The following is a 13,590-nucleotide window of genomic DNA, read 5'->3' as shown; positions in this document are numbered from 1 at the left end:
AGGAGATGCCCAGGTTATACCAGCTGTACATATATAATTATATACAGGAGATGCCCAGGTTATACCAGTTGTACATATATAATTATATACAGGAGATACCCAGGTTATATCAGCTGTACATGTATAATTCTATACAGGAGATGTCCAGGTTATACCAGCTGTACATTTATAATTATATACAGGAGATGCCCAGGTTATACCAGTTGTACATGTACATATTTAATTATATACAGGCGATACCCAGGTTATACCAGCTGTACATATATAATTATATACAGGAGATGCCCATGTTATACCAGCTGTACATATATAATTATATACAGGAGATCCCAGGTTATAGCAGCTGTACATATATAATTATATGCAGGAGATGCCCAGGTTATATCAGCCGTACATATATAATTATATACAGGAGATACCCAGGTTATACCAGCTGTACATATATAATTATATACAGGAGATACCCAGGTTATACCAGCTGTACATATATAATTATATACAGGATATACCCAGGTTATACCAGCTGTACATGTATAATTATATACAGGAGATACCCAGGTTATATCAGCTGTACATGTATAATTATATACAGGAGATACCCAGGTTATATCAGCTGTACATGTATAATTATATACAGGAGATACCCAGGTTATACCAGTTGTACATGTATAATTATATACAGGAGATGTCCAGGTTATACCAGCTGTACATATATAATTATATACAGGAGATGCCCAGGTTATACCAGCTGTACATATATAATTATATACAGAAGATGCCCAGGTTATACCAGCTGTACATATATAATTATATACAGGAGATGTCCAGGTTATACCAGCTGTACATATATAATTATATACAGGAGATGTCCAGGTTATACCAGTTGTACATGTATAATTATATACAGGAGATGCCCAGGTTATACCAGCTGTACATATATAATTATATACAGGAGATGTCCAGGTTATACCAGCTGTACATATATAATTATATACAGGAGATGCACAGGTTATACCGGCTGTACATATATAATTATATACAGGAGATACCCAGGTTATACCGGCTGTACATATATAATTATATACAGGAGATGCCCAGGTTATACCAGCTGTACATATATAATTATATACAGGAGATGCCCACGTTATACCAGCTGTACATATATAATTATATACAGGAGATGTCCAGGTTATACCAGCTGTACATATATAATTATATACAGGAGATGCCCAGGTTATACCGGCTGTACATATACAATTATATACAGGAGATACCCAGGTTATACCGGCTGTACATATATAATTATATACAGGAGATGCCCAGGTTATACCAGCTGTACGTATATAATTATATACAGGAGATGTCCAGGTTATACCATCTGTACATATATAATTATATACAGGAGATGTCCAGGTTATACCAGCTGTACATATATAATTATATACAGGAGATGCCCAGGTTATACCAGCTGTACATATATAATTATATACAGGAGATGCCCATGTTATACCAGCTGTACATATATAATTATATACAGGAGATGCCCAGGTTATACCGGCTGTGCATGTATAATTATATACAGGAGATGCCCAGGTTATATCAGCTGTACATATATATAATTATATACAGGAGATGCCCAGGTTATATCAGCTGTACATATATATAATTATATACAGGAGATACCCAGGTTATACCAGCTGTACATATATAATTATATACAGGAGATGCCCAGGTTATATCAGCCGTACATATATAATTATATACAGGAGATGCCCAGGTTATACCGGCTGTACATATATAATTATATACAGGAGATGCCCAGGTTATATCAGCTGTACATATATATAATTATATACAGGAGATACCCAGGTTATACCAGCTGTACATATATAATTATATACAGGAGATGCCCAGGTTATACCAGCTGTACATATATAATTATATACAGGAGATGCCCAGGTTATACCAGCTGTACATATATAATTTTATACAGGAGATGCCCAGGTTATACCAGCTGTACATATATAATTATATACAGGAGATACCCAGGTTATAGCAGCTGTACATATATAATTATATACAGGAGATACCCAGGTTATATCAGCTGTACATATATATAATTATATACAGGAGATACCCAGGTTATGACAGGTAAATACACAATTATTTTGGATTTTTTCTGATACAACACAAAGTAACAAGTATTTGTGAAGGTTAAAGGAAATTATGTGGTTTACTAATTATTTAACAAATATAAATCTGCACATTGTGAGGTGCATTAGTATTCAACCCCCTGCAGTCTGATGTCCCTAAATAACACCGAGTGACCAATCGCCTCCAGAAGTCACATGATTCGTACATTGCGTCCACCTGGGTGTGATTCTTCTCAGTATAACTACAGGTCAGAAATAAAGATGAAAACAAAGGAGCCCACTAGACAGGTCAGGAATAAAGATGAAAACAAAGGAGCCCACCAGACAGGTCAGGAATAAAGCTGTGGGAAAGAGTAAAGCAGGGTTAGGTTATAAAAAATAGCCCAACATCTCATGGAGCATCAATCCATCATCCAAAAATGCAAGGAGTATGGCAGAACTGCAAACCTATCAAGACATGGCCGTCCACCGAAAATGACATCCCTACAAGGAGAGCTCTAATTAGAGAAGTAGACATTTGTGAAAGTCATAAGAAGTCCCATGTAGGGGACACAGCGAGCATGTGGAGGAAGGGTAAGAAGAGACCAAAGGAGAAGTAATGGGCTAAATGTAAAACCCTATGTGTGACGGAAAACTAACACTGCACATCACCCAGAAAACACCATCCCCACCGTCACACATGGTGGTGGCAGCATCCTGCTGTGGGGAGACTTATCTCCAGCAGGGGCAGAGAAGCTGATCAGAGGTGATGGGGAGATAGATGGAGCCAAATACAGGACAATCCTGGAGGAAAACCTGTGAGAAGCCGCAGGAGACCTGAGACCGGGCGTAGGTTCACCTTCCAGCAGGACAACGACCCTCAACATCCTGCAGAGCTACAATGGAGGGTTTAGATCAGAGCATATTCCTGTGTGTGAACGGCGCAGTCACAGTCCAGACCCAAATCCCAGAGAAAATGTGACAAGACGGGAAAATTACTGATCACAAAGGTCTCCATCCGATCACTGAGCGAGAGCGAGAGTGCAAAGAAGACGGGGCAAAATGTCACCTCTAGATGTGCAAAGCGGGAGAGACAGACCCCCAAGAGACTGCAGAGAAAGGTGGGAGAGACAGACCCCAAAAGACTGCCGCAGAGAAAGGTGGGAGAGACAGACCCCAAAAGACTGCAGCGAAAGGTGGGAGAGACAGACCCCAAAAGACTGCAGCGAGAGGTGGGAGAGACTGACCCCAAAAGACTGCAGCGAGAGGTGGGAGAGACAGACCCCAAAAGACTGCAGCGAGAGGTGGGAGAGACAGACACCAAAAGACTGCAGCGAGAGGTGGAAGAGACAGACCCCAAAAGACTGCAGCAGAGAAAGGTGGGAGACACAGACCCCAAAAGACTGCAGCAAGAGGTGGGAGAGACAGACCCCAAAAGACTGCAGCAAGAGGTGGGAGAGACAGACCCCAAAAGACTGCAGCAGAGAAAGGTGGGAGAGACAGACCCCGAAAGACTGCAGCAAGAGGTGGGAGAGACAGACCCCAAGAGACTGCAGAGAAAGGTGGGAGAGACAGACCCCAAAAGACTGCAGCGAGAGGTGGAGAGACAGACCCCAAAAGACTGCAGCGAGAGGTGGGAGAGACAGACCCCAAAAGACTGCAGCAGAGAAAGGTGGGAGAGACAGACCCCAAAAGACTGCAGCAAAGAAAGGTGGAGAGACAGACCCCAAAAGACTGCAGAGAAAGGTGGGAGAGACAGACCCCAAAAGACTGCAGAGAAAGGGGGAGAGACAGACCCCAAAAGACTGCAGCAGAGAAAGGTGCAGAGATAGACCCCAAAAGACTGCAGCAGAGAAAGGTGGAAAGAGAGACCCCAAAAGACTGCAGAGAAAGGTGGGAGACACAGACCCCAAAAGACTGCAGCAGAGAAAGGTGCAGACACAGACCCCAAAGACTGCAGAGAAAGGTGGGAGAGACAGACCCCAAAAGACTGCAGCAGAGAAAGGTGGGAGAGACAGACCCCAAAAGACTGCAGCAGAGAAAGGTGGGAGAGACAGACCCCAAAAGACTGCAGCAGAGAAAGGTGGGAGACACAGACCCTAAAAGACTGCAGCAGAGAAAGGTGCAGAGACAGACCCCAAAGACTGCAGAGAAAGGTGGGAGACACAGACCCCAAAAGACTGCAGCAGAGAAAGGTGGGAGAGACAGACCCCAAAAGACTGCAGAAGAGAAAGGTGGGAGAGACAGACCCCAAAAGACTGCAGCAGAGAAAGGTGGGAGAGACAGACCCGAAAAGACTGCAGCAGAGAAAGGTGGGAGAGATAGACCCCAAAAGACTGCAGCAGAGAAAGGTGGGAGAGACAGACCCCAAAAGACTGCAGCAGAGAAAGGTGGGAGAGACAGACCCCAAAAGACTGCAGCAAGAGGTGGGAGAGACAGACCCCAAAAGACTGCAGCAAGAGGTGGGAGAGACAGACCCCAAAAGACTGCAGCGAGAGGTGGGAGAGACAGACCCGAAAAGACTGCAGCAGAGAAAGGTGGGAGAGACAGACCCCAAAAGACTGCAGCAGAGAAAGGTGGGAGACACAGACCCCAAAAGACTGCAGCAAAAGTTGGGAGAGACAGACCCCAAAAGACTGCAGCAAGAGTTGGGAGAGACAGACCCCAAAAGACTGCAGAGAAAGGTGGGAGAGACAGACCCCAAAAGACTGCAGAGAAAGGTGGGAGAGACAGACCCCAAAAGACTGCAGCAGAGAAAGGTGGGAGAGACAGACCCCAAAAGACTGCAGCAAAAGGTGGGAGAGACAGACCCCAAAAGACTGCAGCAAAAGGTGGGAGAGACAGACCCCAAACGACTGCAGAGAAAGGTGGGAGAGACAGACCCCAAAAGACTGCAGCAGAGAAAGGTGGGGGAGACTGACCCCCAAAGGACTGCAGCAAGAGGTGGAAAGACAGACCCCAAAAGACTGCAGCAAGAGGTGTGAGAGATTGACCCCAAAAGACTGCAGCAAGAGGTGTGAGAGACAGACCCCAAAAGACTGCAGAGAAAGGTGGGAGAGACAGACCCCAAAAGACTGCAGAGAAAGGTGGGAGAGACAGACCCCAAAAGACTGCAGAGAAAGGTGGGAGAGACAGACCCCAAAAGACTGCAGCAGAGAAAGGTGGAGAGACAGACCCCAAAGACTGCAGAGAAAGGTGGGAGACACAGACCCCAAAAGACTGCAGCAGGGAAAGGTGGGAGAGACAGACCCCAAAAGACTGCAGCAGAGAAAGGAGGGAGAGACAGACCCCAAAAGACTGCAGCAGAGAAAGGTGGGAGACACAGACCCCAAAAGACTGCAGCAAGAGGTGGAGAGACAGACCCCAAAAGACTGCAGCAGAGAAAGGTGGGAGAGACAGACCCCAAAAGACTGCAGAGAAAGGTGGGAGACACAGACCCTAAAAGACTGCAGCAGAGAAAGGTGCAGAGACAGACCCCAAAGACTGCAGAGAAAGGTGGGAGACACAGACCCCAAAAGACTGCAGCAGAGAAAGGTGGGAGAGACAGACCCCAAAAGACTGCAGAAGAGAAAGGTGGGAGAGACAGACCCCAAAAGACTGCAGCAGAGAAAGGTGGGAGAGACAGACCCCAAAAGACTGCAGCAAGAGTTGGGAGAGACAGACCCCAAAAGACTGCAGCAGAGAAAGGTGGGAGAGACAGACCCCAAAAGACTGCAGCGAAAGGTGGGAGACACAGACCCCAAAAGACTGCAGCGAAAGGTGGGAGACACAGACACCAAAAGACTGCAGCAAGAGGTGGGAGACACAGACCCCAAAAGACTGCAGCAGAGAAAGGTGGGAGAGACAGACCCCAAAAGACTGCAGCAAGAGGTGGGAGACACAGACCCCAAAAGACTGCAGCAGAGAAAGGTGGGAGAGACAGACCCCAAAAGACTGCAGAGAAAGGTGGGAGAGACCAACCCCAGAAGACTGCAGAGAAAGGTGGGAGAGACCAACCCCAAAAGACTGCAGAGAAAGGTGGGAGAGACAGACCCCAAAAGACTGCAGAGAAAGGTGGGAGAGACCAACCCCAAAAGACTGCAGAGAAAGGTGGGAGAGACAGACCCCAAAAGACTGCAGCGAGAGGTGGGAGAGACAGACCCCAAAAGACTGCAGCGAGAGGTGGGAGAGACAGACCCCAAAAGACTGCAACGAGAGGTGGGAGAGACAGACCCCAAAAGACTGCAGCGAGAGGTGGGAGAGACAGACCCCAAAACACTGCAGAGAAAGGTGGGAGAGACAGACCCCAAAAGACTGCAGAGAAAAGGGGAGAGACAGACCCCAAAAGACTGCAGCGAGAGGTGGGAGAGACAGACCCCAAAAGACTGCAGAGAAAGGGGGAGAGACAGACCCCAAAAGACTGCAGCAAGAGGTGGAGAGACAGACCCCAAAAGACTGCAGCAGAGAAAGGTGGGAGAGACAGACCCCAAAAGACTGCAGAGAAAGGTGGGAGACACAGACCCTAAAAGACTGCAGCAGAGAAAGGTGCAGAGACAGACCCCAAAGACTGCAGAGAAAGGTGGGAGACACAGACCCCAAAAGACTGCAGCAGAGAAAGGTGGGAGAGACAGACCCCAAAAGACTGCAGAAGAGAAAGGTGGGAGAGACAGACCCCAAAAGACTGCAGCAGAGAAAGGTGGGAGAGACAGACCCCAAAAGACTGCAGCAAGAGTTGGGAGAGACAGACCCCAAAAGACTGCAGCAGAGAAAGGTGGGAGAGACAGACCCCAAAAGACTGCAGCGAAAGGTGGGAGACACAGACCCCAAAAGACTGCAGCAGAGAAAGGTGGGAGACACAGACCCCAAAAGACTGCAGCAGAGAAAGGTGGGAGAGACAGACCCCAAAAGACTGCAGCAAGAGGTGGGAGACACAGACCCCAAAAGACTGCAGCAGAGAAAGGTGGGAGAGACAGACCCCAAAAGACTGCAGCGAAAGGTGGGAGACACAGACACCAAAAGACTGCAGCGAGAGGTGGGAGACACAGACCCCAAAAGACTGCAGCAGAGAAAGGTGGGAGAGACAGACCCCAAAAGATTGCAGAGAAAGGTGGGAGAGACCAACCCCAGAAGACTGCAGAGAAAGGTGGGAGAGACCAACCCCAAAAGACTGCAGAGAAAGGTGGGAGAGACAGACCCCAAAAGACTGCAGAGAAAGGTGGGAGAGACCAACCCCAAAAGACTGCAGAGAAAGGTGGGAGAGACAGACCCCAAAAGACTGCAGCGAGAGGTGGGAGAGACAGACCCCAAAAGACTGCAGCGAGAGGTGGGAGAGACAGACCCCAAAAGACTGCAACGAGAGGTGGGAGAGACAGACCCCAAAAGACTGCAGCGAGAGGTGGGAGAGACAGACCCCAAAAGACTGCAGAGAAAGGGGGAGAGACAGACCCCAAAAGACTGCAGCGAGAGGTGGGAGAGACAGACCCCAAAAGACTGCAGCAGTGACAGGTGGTCCTACAAAGTACTGACTCGGGCTGGATACTAATGTACGGCAGAGTTATCAGATTTCTATGTGTAATATAATCAGTGAGCTCTTTATGCGTCACAGATACTTGTTACTTTGTATCACAGAAAATCCCAATAAAATAACATACATGTACATGTGGTGGAATGTGGAAAAGGTCACGGGGTGTGAAGACTTTCTCAAGGCGCTGTATATAACTCTATAGTCCATATATCGTCCACATCACTATTTCCGGCTGATTTCTGCCGGGTATTAGGCTCCGGTGTAAACCATGACCGCTCTCAGGAGCTGCTGTGCCTCCGTCGTTCTGCTGATTGATGTTAGTTCTCTGTGTTGGGTAGTGGTATGGCTGCGTCCCTGGTGGTCCGGGGGTAGTGATATGGCTGCGTCCCTGGTGGTCCGGGGGTAGTGATATGGCTGCGTCCCTGGTGGTCCGGGGGTAGTGATATGGCTGCGTCCCTGGTGGTCCGGGGGTAGTGATATGGTTGCGCCCCTGTGGTCCGGGGGTAGTGATATGGTTGTGTCCCTGGTGGTCCGGGGGTAGTGATATGGTTGCGTCCCTGTGGTCCGGGGGTAGTGATATGGCTGCGTCCCTGGTGGTCTGGGGGTAGTGATATGGCTGCGTCCCTGGTGGTCCGGGGGTAGTGGTATGGCTGCGTCCCTGTGGTCCGGGGGTAGTGATATGGTTGTGTCCCTCTGGTCCGGGGGTAGTGATATGGCTGCGTCCCTGGTGGTCCGGGGGTAGTGATATGGTTGCGTCCCTGTGGTCCGGGGGTAGTGATATGGTTGCGTCCCTGTGGTCCGGGGGTAGTGATATGGTTGCGTCCCTGTGGTCCGGGGGTAGTGATATGGCTGCGTCCCTGTGGTCCAGGGGTAGTGATATGGCTGCGTCCCTGGTGGTCCGGGGGTAGTGATATGACTGCGTCCCTGTGGTCCGGGGGTAGTGATATGGCTGCGTCCCTGGTGGTCCGGGGGTAGTGATATGGTTGTGTCCCTGGTGGTCCCGGGGTAGTGATATGGTTGTGTCCCTGGTGGTCCGGGGGTGGTGATATGGCTGCGTCCCTGGTGGTCCGGGGGTAGTGGTATGGCTGCGTCCCTGTGGTCCGGGGGTAGTGGTATGGCTGCGTCCCTGTGGTCCGGGGGTAGTGATATGGCTGCGTCCCTGGTGGTCCGGGGGTAGTGATATGACTGCGTCCCTGGTGGTCCGGGGGTAGTGATATGACTGCGTCCCTGGTGGTCCGGGGGTAGTGATATGGCTGCGTCCCTGGTGGTCTGGGGGTAGTGATATGACTGCGTCCCTGGTGGTCCGGGGGTAGTGATATGGCTGCGTCCCTGGTGGTCCGGGGGTAGTGATATGGTTGTGTCCCTGAGGTCCCGGGGTAGTGATATGGCTGCGTCCCTGGTGGTCTGGGGGTAGTGATATGGTTGTGTCCCTCTGGTCCGGGGGTAGTGATATGGCTGCGTCCCTGGTGGTCTGGGGGTAGTGATATGGCTGCGTCCCTGGTGGTCTGGGGGTAGTGATATGGCTGCGTCCCTGGTGGTCTGGGGGTAGTGATATGACTGCGTCCCTGGTGGTCCGGGGGTAGTGATATGGCTGCGTCCCTGGTGGTCTGGGGGTAGTGATATGGCTGCGTCCCTGGTGGTCCCAGGGTAGTGATATGGTTGTGTCCCTGTGGTCCGGGGGTAGTGATATGGCTGCGTCCCTGTGGTCCGGGGGTAGTGATATGGCTGCGTCCCTGGTGGTCCGGGGGTAGTGATATGGCTGCGTCCCTGGTGGTCCGGGGGTAGTGGTATGGCTGCGTCCCTGGTGGTCCGGGGGTAGTGATATGGCTGCGTCCCTGGTGGTCCGGGGGTGGTGATATGGCTGCGTCCCTGGTGGTCCGGGGGTAGTGGTATGGCTGCGTCCCTGTGGTCCGGGGGTAGTGGTATGGCTGCCTCCCTGATGGTCCGGGGGTGGTGATATGGCTGCGTCCCTGGTGGTCCGGGGGTAGTGATATGGCTGCGTCCCTGGTGGTCCGGGGGTAGTGGTATGGCTGCGTCCCTGGTGGTCCGGGGGTAGTGATATGGTTGTGTCCCTAGTGGTCCGGGGGTGGTGATATGGTTGCCTCCCTGGTGGTCCCGGGGTGGAGGATGGTTGGTTGCCTCTTCTGCTAGCCCTGCACGTGGCTTATCTCACATGACGTGGATTTCCTTCCCACTCTTCTGTTCTCCAGCGGCAGAGACTCTGAACTTGTGCTATGTGGCCAGCACCTACTCCACCTGCTCCGTGGAGGAGATAGTCACCGCCGCCCCCAATGGTTTCCGCTGGTTCCAGCTCTACGTCTACCGGGACCGTAAGCTGTCGGAGCAGCTGGTGCGCCGGGTGGAGGCGCTGGGATTCGAGGCTCTGGTCCTCACTGTGGACGTCCCATACACCGGCAAGAGGAGGAGCGACATCCGCAACAACTTCCGACTCCCTCCGCACCTCAAGGTGAAGAACTTTGAGGGAGTTTTCGAGGTAAATGTCACCTTATTCTTCTTGCATTTATAACTATATCCCTGCTGTCTGGTGGGCTTTCTTATTGTGTCCCTGGTGTCTGGTGGGCTTTCTTATTGTGTCCCTGGTGTCGGGTGGGCTTTCTTATTGTGTCCCTGGTGTCTGGTGGGCTTTCTTATTGTGTCCCTGCTGTCTGGTGGGCTTTCTTATTGTGTCCCTGGTGTCTGGTGGGCTTTCTTATTGTGTCCCTGGTGTCTGGTGGGCTTTCTTATTGTGTCCCTGGTGTCTGGTGGGCTTTCTTATTGTGTCTCTGGTGTGTGGTGGGCTTTCTTATTATGTCCCTGGTGTCTGGTGGGCTTTCTTATTATGTCCCTGGTGTCTGGTGGGCTTTCTTATTGTGTCCCTGGTGTCGGGTGGGCTTTCTTATTGTGTCCCTGGTGTCTGGTGGGCTTTCTTATTGTGTCCCTGGTGTCTGGTGGGCTTTCTTATTATGTCCCTGGTGTCTGGTGGGCTTTCTTATTGTGTCCCTGGTGTCTGGTGGGCTTTCTTATTATGTCCCTGGTGTCTGGTGGGCTTTCTTATTGTGTCCCTGGTGTCTGGTGGCTTTCTTATTGTGTCTCTGGTGTGTGGTGGGCTTTCTTATTATGTCCCTGGTGTCTGGTGGGCTTTCTTATTATGTCCCTGGTGTCTGGTGGGCTTTCTTATTGTGTCCCTGGTGTCTGGTGGGCTTTCTTATTGTGTCTCTGGTGTCTGGTGGGCTTTCTTATTGTGTCCCTGCTGTCTGGTGGGCTTTCTTATTGTGTCCCTGGTGTCTGGTGGGCTTTCTTATTGTGTCCCTGGTGTCTGGTGGGCTTTCTTATTATGTCCCTGGTGTCTGGTGGGCTTTCTTATGGTGTCCCTGGTGTCTGGTGGGCTTTCTTATGGTGTCCCTGGTGTCTGGTGGGCTTTCTTATTGTGTCCCTAACAATCATTGCTGTGTTTCTGGATCTTTTGTCAGGAACACTGTGGCCCCGATAATTATGGGGTCCCAGTGAACACTCTGGACCCGTCAATTAGTTGGAAGGATGTTCATTGGCTGAGAAGTCTGACTCGGCTGCCAATCATCATCAAAGGGATTCTGACCAAGGAGGACGCGGAGTTGGCAGTGGAACATGGAGTGCAGGGAATCATCGTGTCCAACCACGGCGGCCGGCAGCTGGACGGGGAGCTGGCCACGGTGTGTACCGCACTTTATAAGGTGGAGTCAGTGGTCGTCTGGAGTCCCCATTATATCGCATGCTTCTGCTTCATCCATCCCTAATGCTTTACACTGCAGCGTGCTGCTTTCAGCTGTGTCTTTGTACTTTCCTGCTCTTCATTTTGTAGCCTTGCAATGAATTTGTTGCTACCAGCAGCCCCTGTCACCCCCCGCCGGTGGTCTGTACCCATAGAGCCCCCCAGTATAAGACTGCGACCCCCCAGTAAAGACACCAGATATGACGTGCGGCACCTATGACCCCCCAGGGCTTTGGTTGTGTCCACAGATTGACGCCCTGCCGGAGGTGGTGGACGCGGTGCAGGGTCGCATTGAGGTGTATATAGACGGGGGGATCCGGACAGGGAGCGACGTCCTGAAGGCGTTGGCCCTGGGAGCCAAGTGCGTGTTCATTGGCCGCCCCATTGTGTGGGGTCTCGCATACAAGGTAGGAGACCCTCCTCACGGCCGCTCCACCGTGCAGCAGGTATTGGGGTGCAGCCATTACCCGGCTTCTGTCTTACACCAGGGAGAAGAAGGCGTCCGCGGGGTGCTGCAGATCCTGGCTGACGAGTTCCGCCTGTCCATGGCGCTCTCCGGTGAGGCAGCCGGGATCCACTGGGATTGTTAGTTTAATGCCGGATCGTCAGATCTTTGGATTCTGGATTACAGGAGTCTCCCTGGGATCTCTCACTTCTCCATTCTGCTCCACAGGCTGCCGCAACGTGTCTGAGATCAACCGAAACCTCATCCACTTCTCCAAGCTCTGAAGATGGCGCTGACGGGGATGGAAGAAAACCTGGATCTGCAGCCCCCTGCATCCAGGGAGAGTGCAGCCCCCTCCATCCAGGGAGAGTGCAGCCCCCTCCATCCAGGGAGAGTGCAGCCCCCTCCATCCAGGGAGAGTGCAGCCCCCTCCATCCAGGGAGAGTGCAGCCCCCTCCATCCAGGGAGAGTGCAGCCCCCTGCATCCAGGGAGAGTGCAGCCCCCTCCATCCAGGGAGAGTGCAGCCCCCTCCATCCAGGGAGAGTGCAGCCCCCTGCATGCAGGGAGAGTGCAGCCCCCTGCATGCAGGGAGAGTGCAGCCCCCTGCATCCAGGGAGAGTGCAGCCCCCTGCATCCAGGGAGAGTGCAGCCCCCTGCATCCAGGGAGAGTGCAGCCCCCTCCATCCAGGGAGAGTGCAGCCCCCTGCATCCAGGGAGAGTGCAGCCCCCTGCATCCAGGGAGAGTGCAGCCCCCTGCATCCAGGGAGAGTGCAGCCCCCTGCATCCAGGGAGAGTGCAGCCCCCTGCATCCAGGGAGAGTGCAGCCCCCTCCATCCAGGGAGAGTGCAGCCCCCTCCATCCAGGGAGAGTGCAGCCCCCTCCATCCAGGGAGAGTGCTGCCCCCTCCATCCAGGGAGAGTGCAGCCCCCTGCATCCAGGGAGAGTGCAGCCCCCTGCATCCAGGGAGAGTGCAGCCCCCTCCATCCAGGGAGAGTGCTGCCCCCTCCATCCAGGGAGAGTGCAGCCCCCTGCATCCAGGGAGAGTGCAGCACCCTGCATCCAGGGAGAGTGCAGCCCCCTGCATCCAGGGAGAGTGCAGCCCCCTGCATCCATGGAGAGTGCAGCCCCCTGCATCCATGGAGAGTGCAGCCCCCTGCATCCATGGAGAGTGCAGCCCCCTGCATCCATGGAGAGTGCAGCCCCCTGCATCCAGGGAGAGTGCAGCCCCCTGCATCCAGGGAGAGTGCAGCCCCCTTTCACATTAACCCCTTGTTGTCCGAGAGGCACGGAGTTATAATTCGCTGCCACTATCTTTCTTCTGATTCTTCACGTCTGGATCAGTTCTTGACTAATGGACCTGCAGTATCTGATTATCTGGAGATTCTCCAATACATCTAGCTCTTACTTGGTGCGAGCCTCCCACAGCCGCCACATCCAGACCGCCGCCATCGCCAGGTCCTAGGTCTCACGAATATTAACGATTTTATTTCAAATAAAACTCGGAATCTAGAACCGCACAAGATGGTGAAATAGACGAGCGGAGATGAAACGGCATTAATTACTGAAAGGGAATCCTCATTACTGGGGGCACTTATACTCCGGGGGCTATAAAACAGGCTGCAAGAGACATGGCCAGTCTAGAATAGGCAACAGCTAAATCTAGAACATCCTAAGATCGTCTCTACTACAAACACTAACTCTAGAATAATCGTCAGACATTACTAGTGTAATAACCGGCTCTAGAATAATCGTCAGACATTA

The 13,590-nt window shown here is 51.8% G+C and overlaps 1 protein-coding gene across 4 annotated transcripts in view; it reads left to right on the top strand.

Annotated features, from left to right (window-relative positions):
• The window catches only part of HAO2 (hydroxyacid oxidase 2), a 321,468-nt gene extending 308,119 nt beyond the window's left edge, over positions 1 to 13,349 (top strand). For all 4 annotated transcript variants that reach the window (XM_073668731.1, XM_073668729.1, XM_073668730.1 and 1 more), the window contains exons 4-8: positions 9,846 to 10,129; positions 11,106 to 11,324; positions 11,632 to 11,790; positions 11,872 to 11,941; positions 12,057 to 13,349. In XM_073668731.1, coding sequence (XP_073524832.1) covers positions 9,846 to 10,129; positions 11,106 to 11,324; positions 11,632 to 11,790; positions 11,872 to 11,941; positions 12,057 to 12,112 — 788 coding nt within the window. In that variant the 3' untranslated portion in view covers positions 12,113 to 13,349. The remainder of the gene's footprint in view (positions 1 to 9,845; positions 10,130 to 11,105; positions 11,325 to 11,631; positions 11,791 to 11,871; positions 11,942 to 12,056) is intronic.
• Positions 13,350 to 13,590: the final 241 nt, after the last annotated feature.

Source organism: Phyllobates terribilis, unplaced genomic scaffold, assembly GCF_046119375.1.
Source record: "Phyllobates terribilis strain yellow unplaced genomic scaffold, ASM4611937v1 Scaffold_2__4_contigs__length_985480577, whole genome shotgun sequence".
NCBI lineage: Eukaryota > Metazoa > Chordata > Amphibia > Anura > Dendrobatidae > Phyllobates > Phyllobates terribilis.
This window is presented reverse-complemented; position numbering and strand designations above follow the sequence as displayed.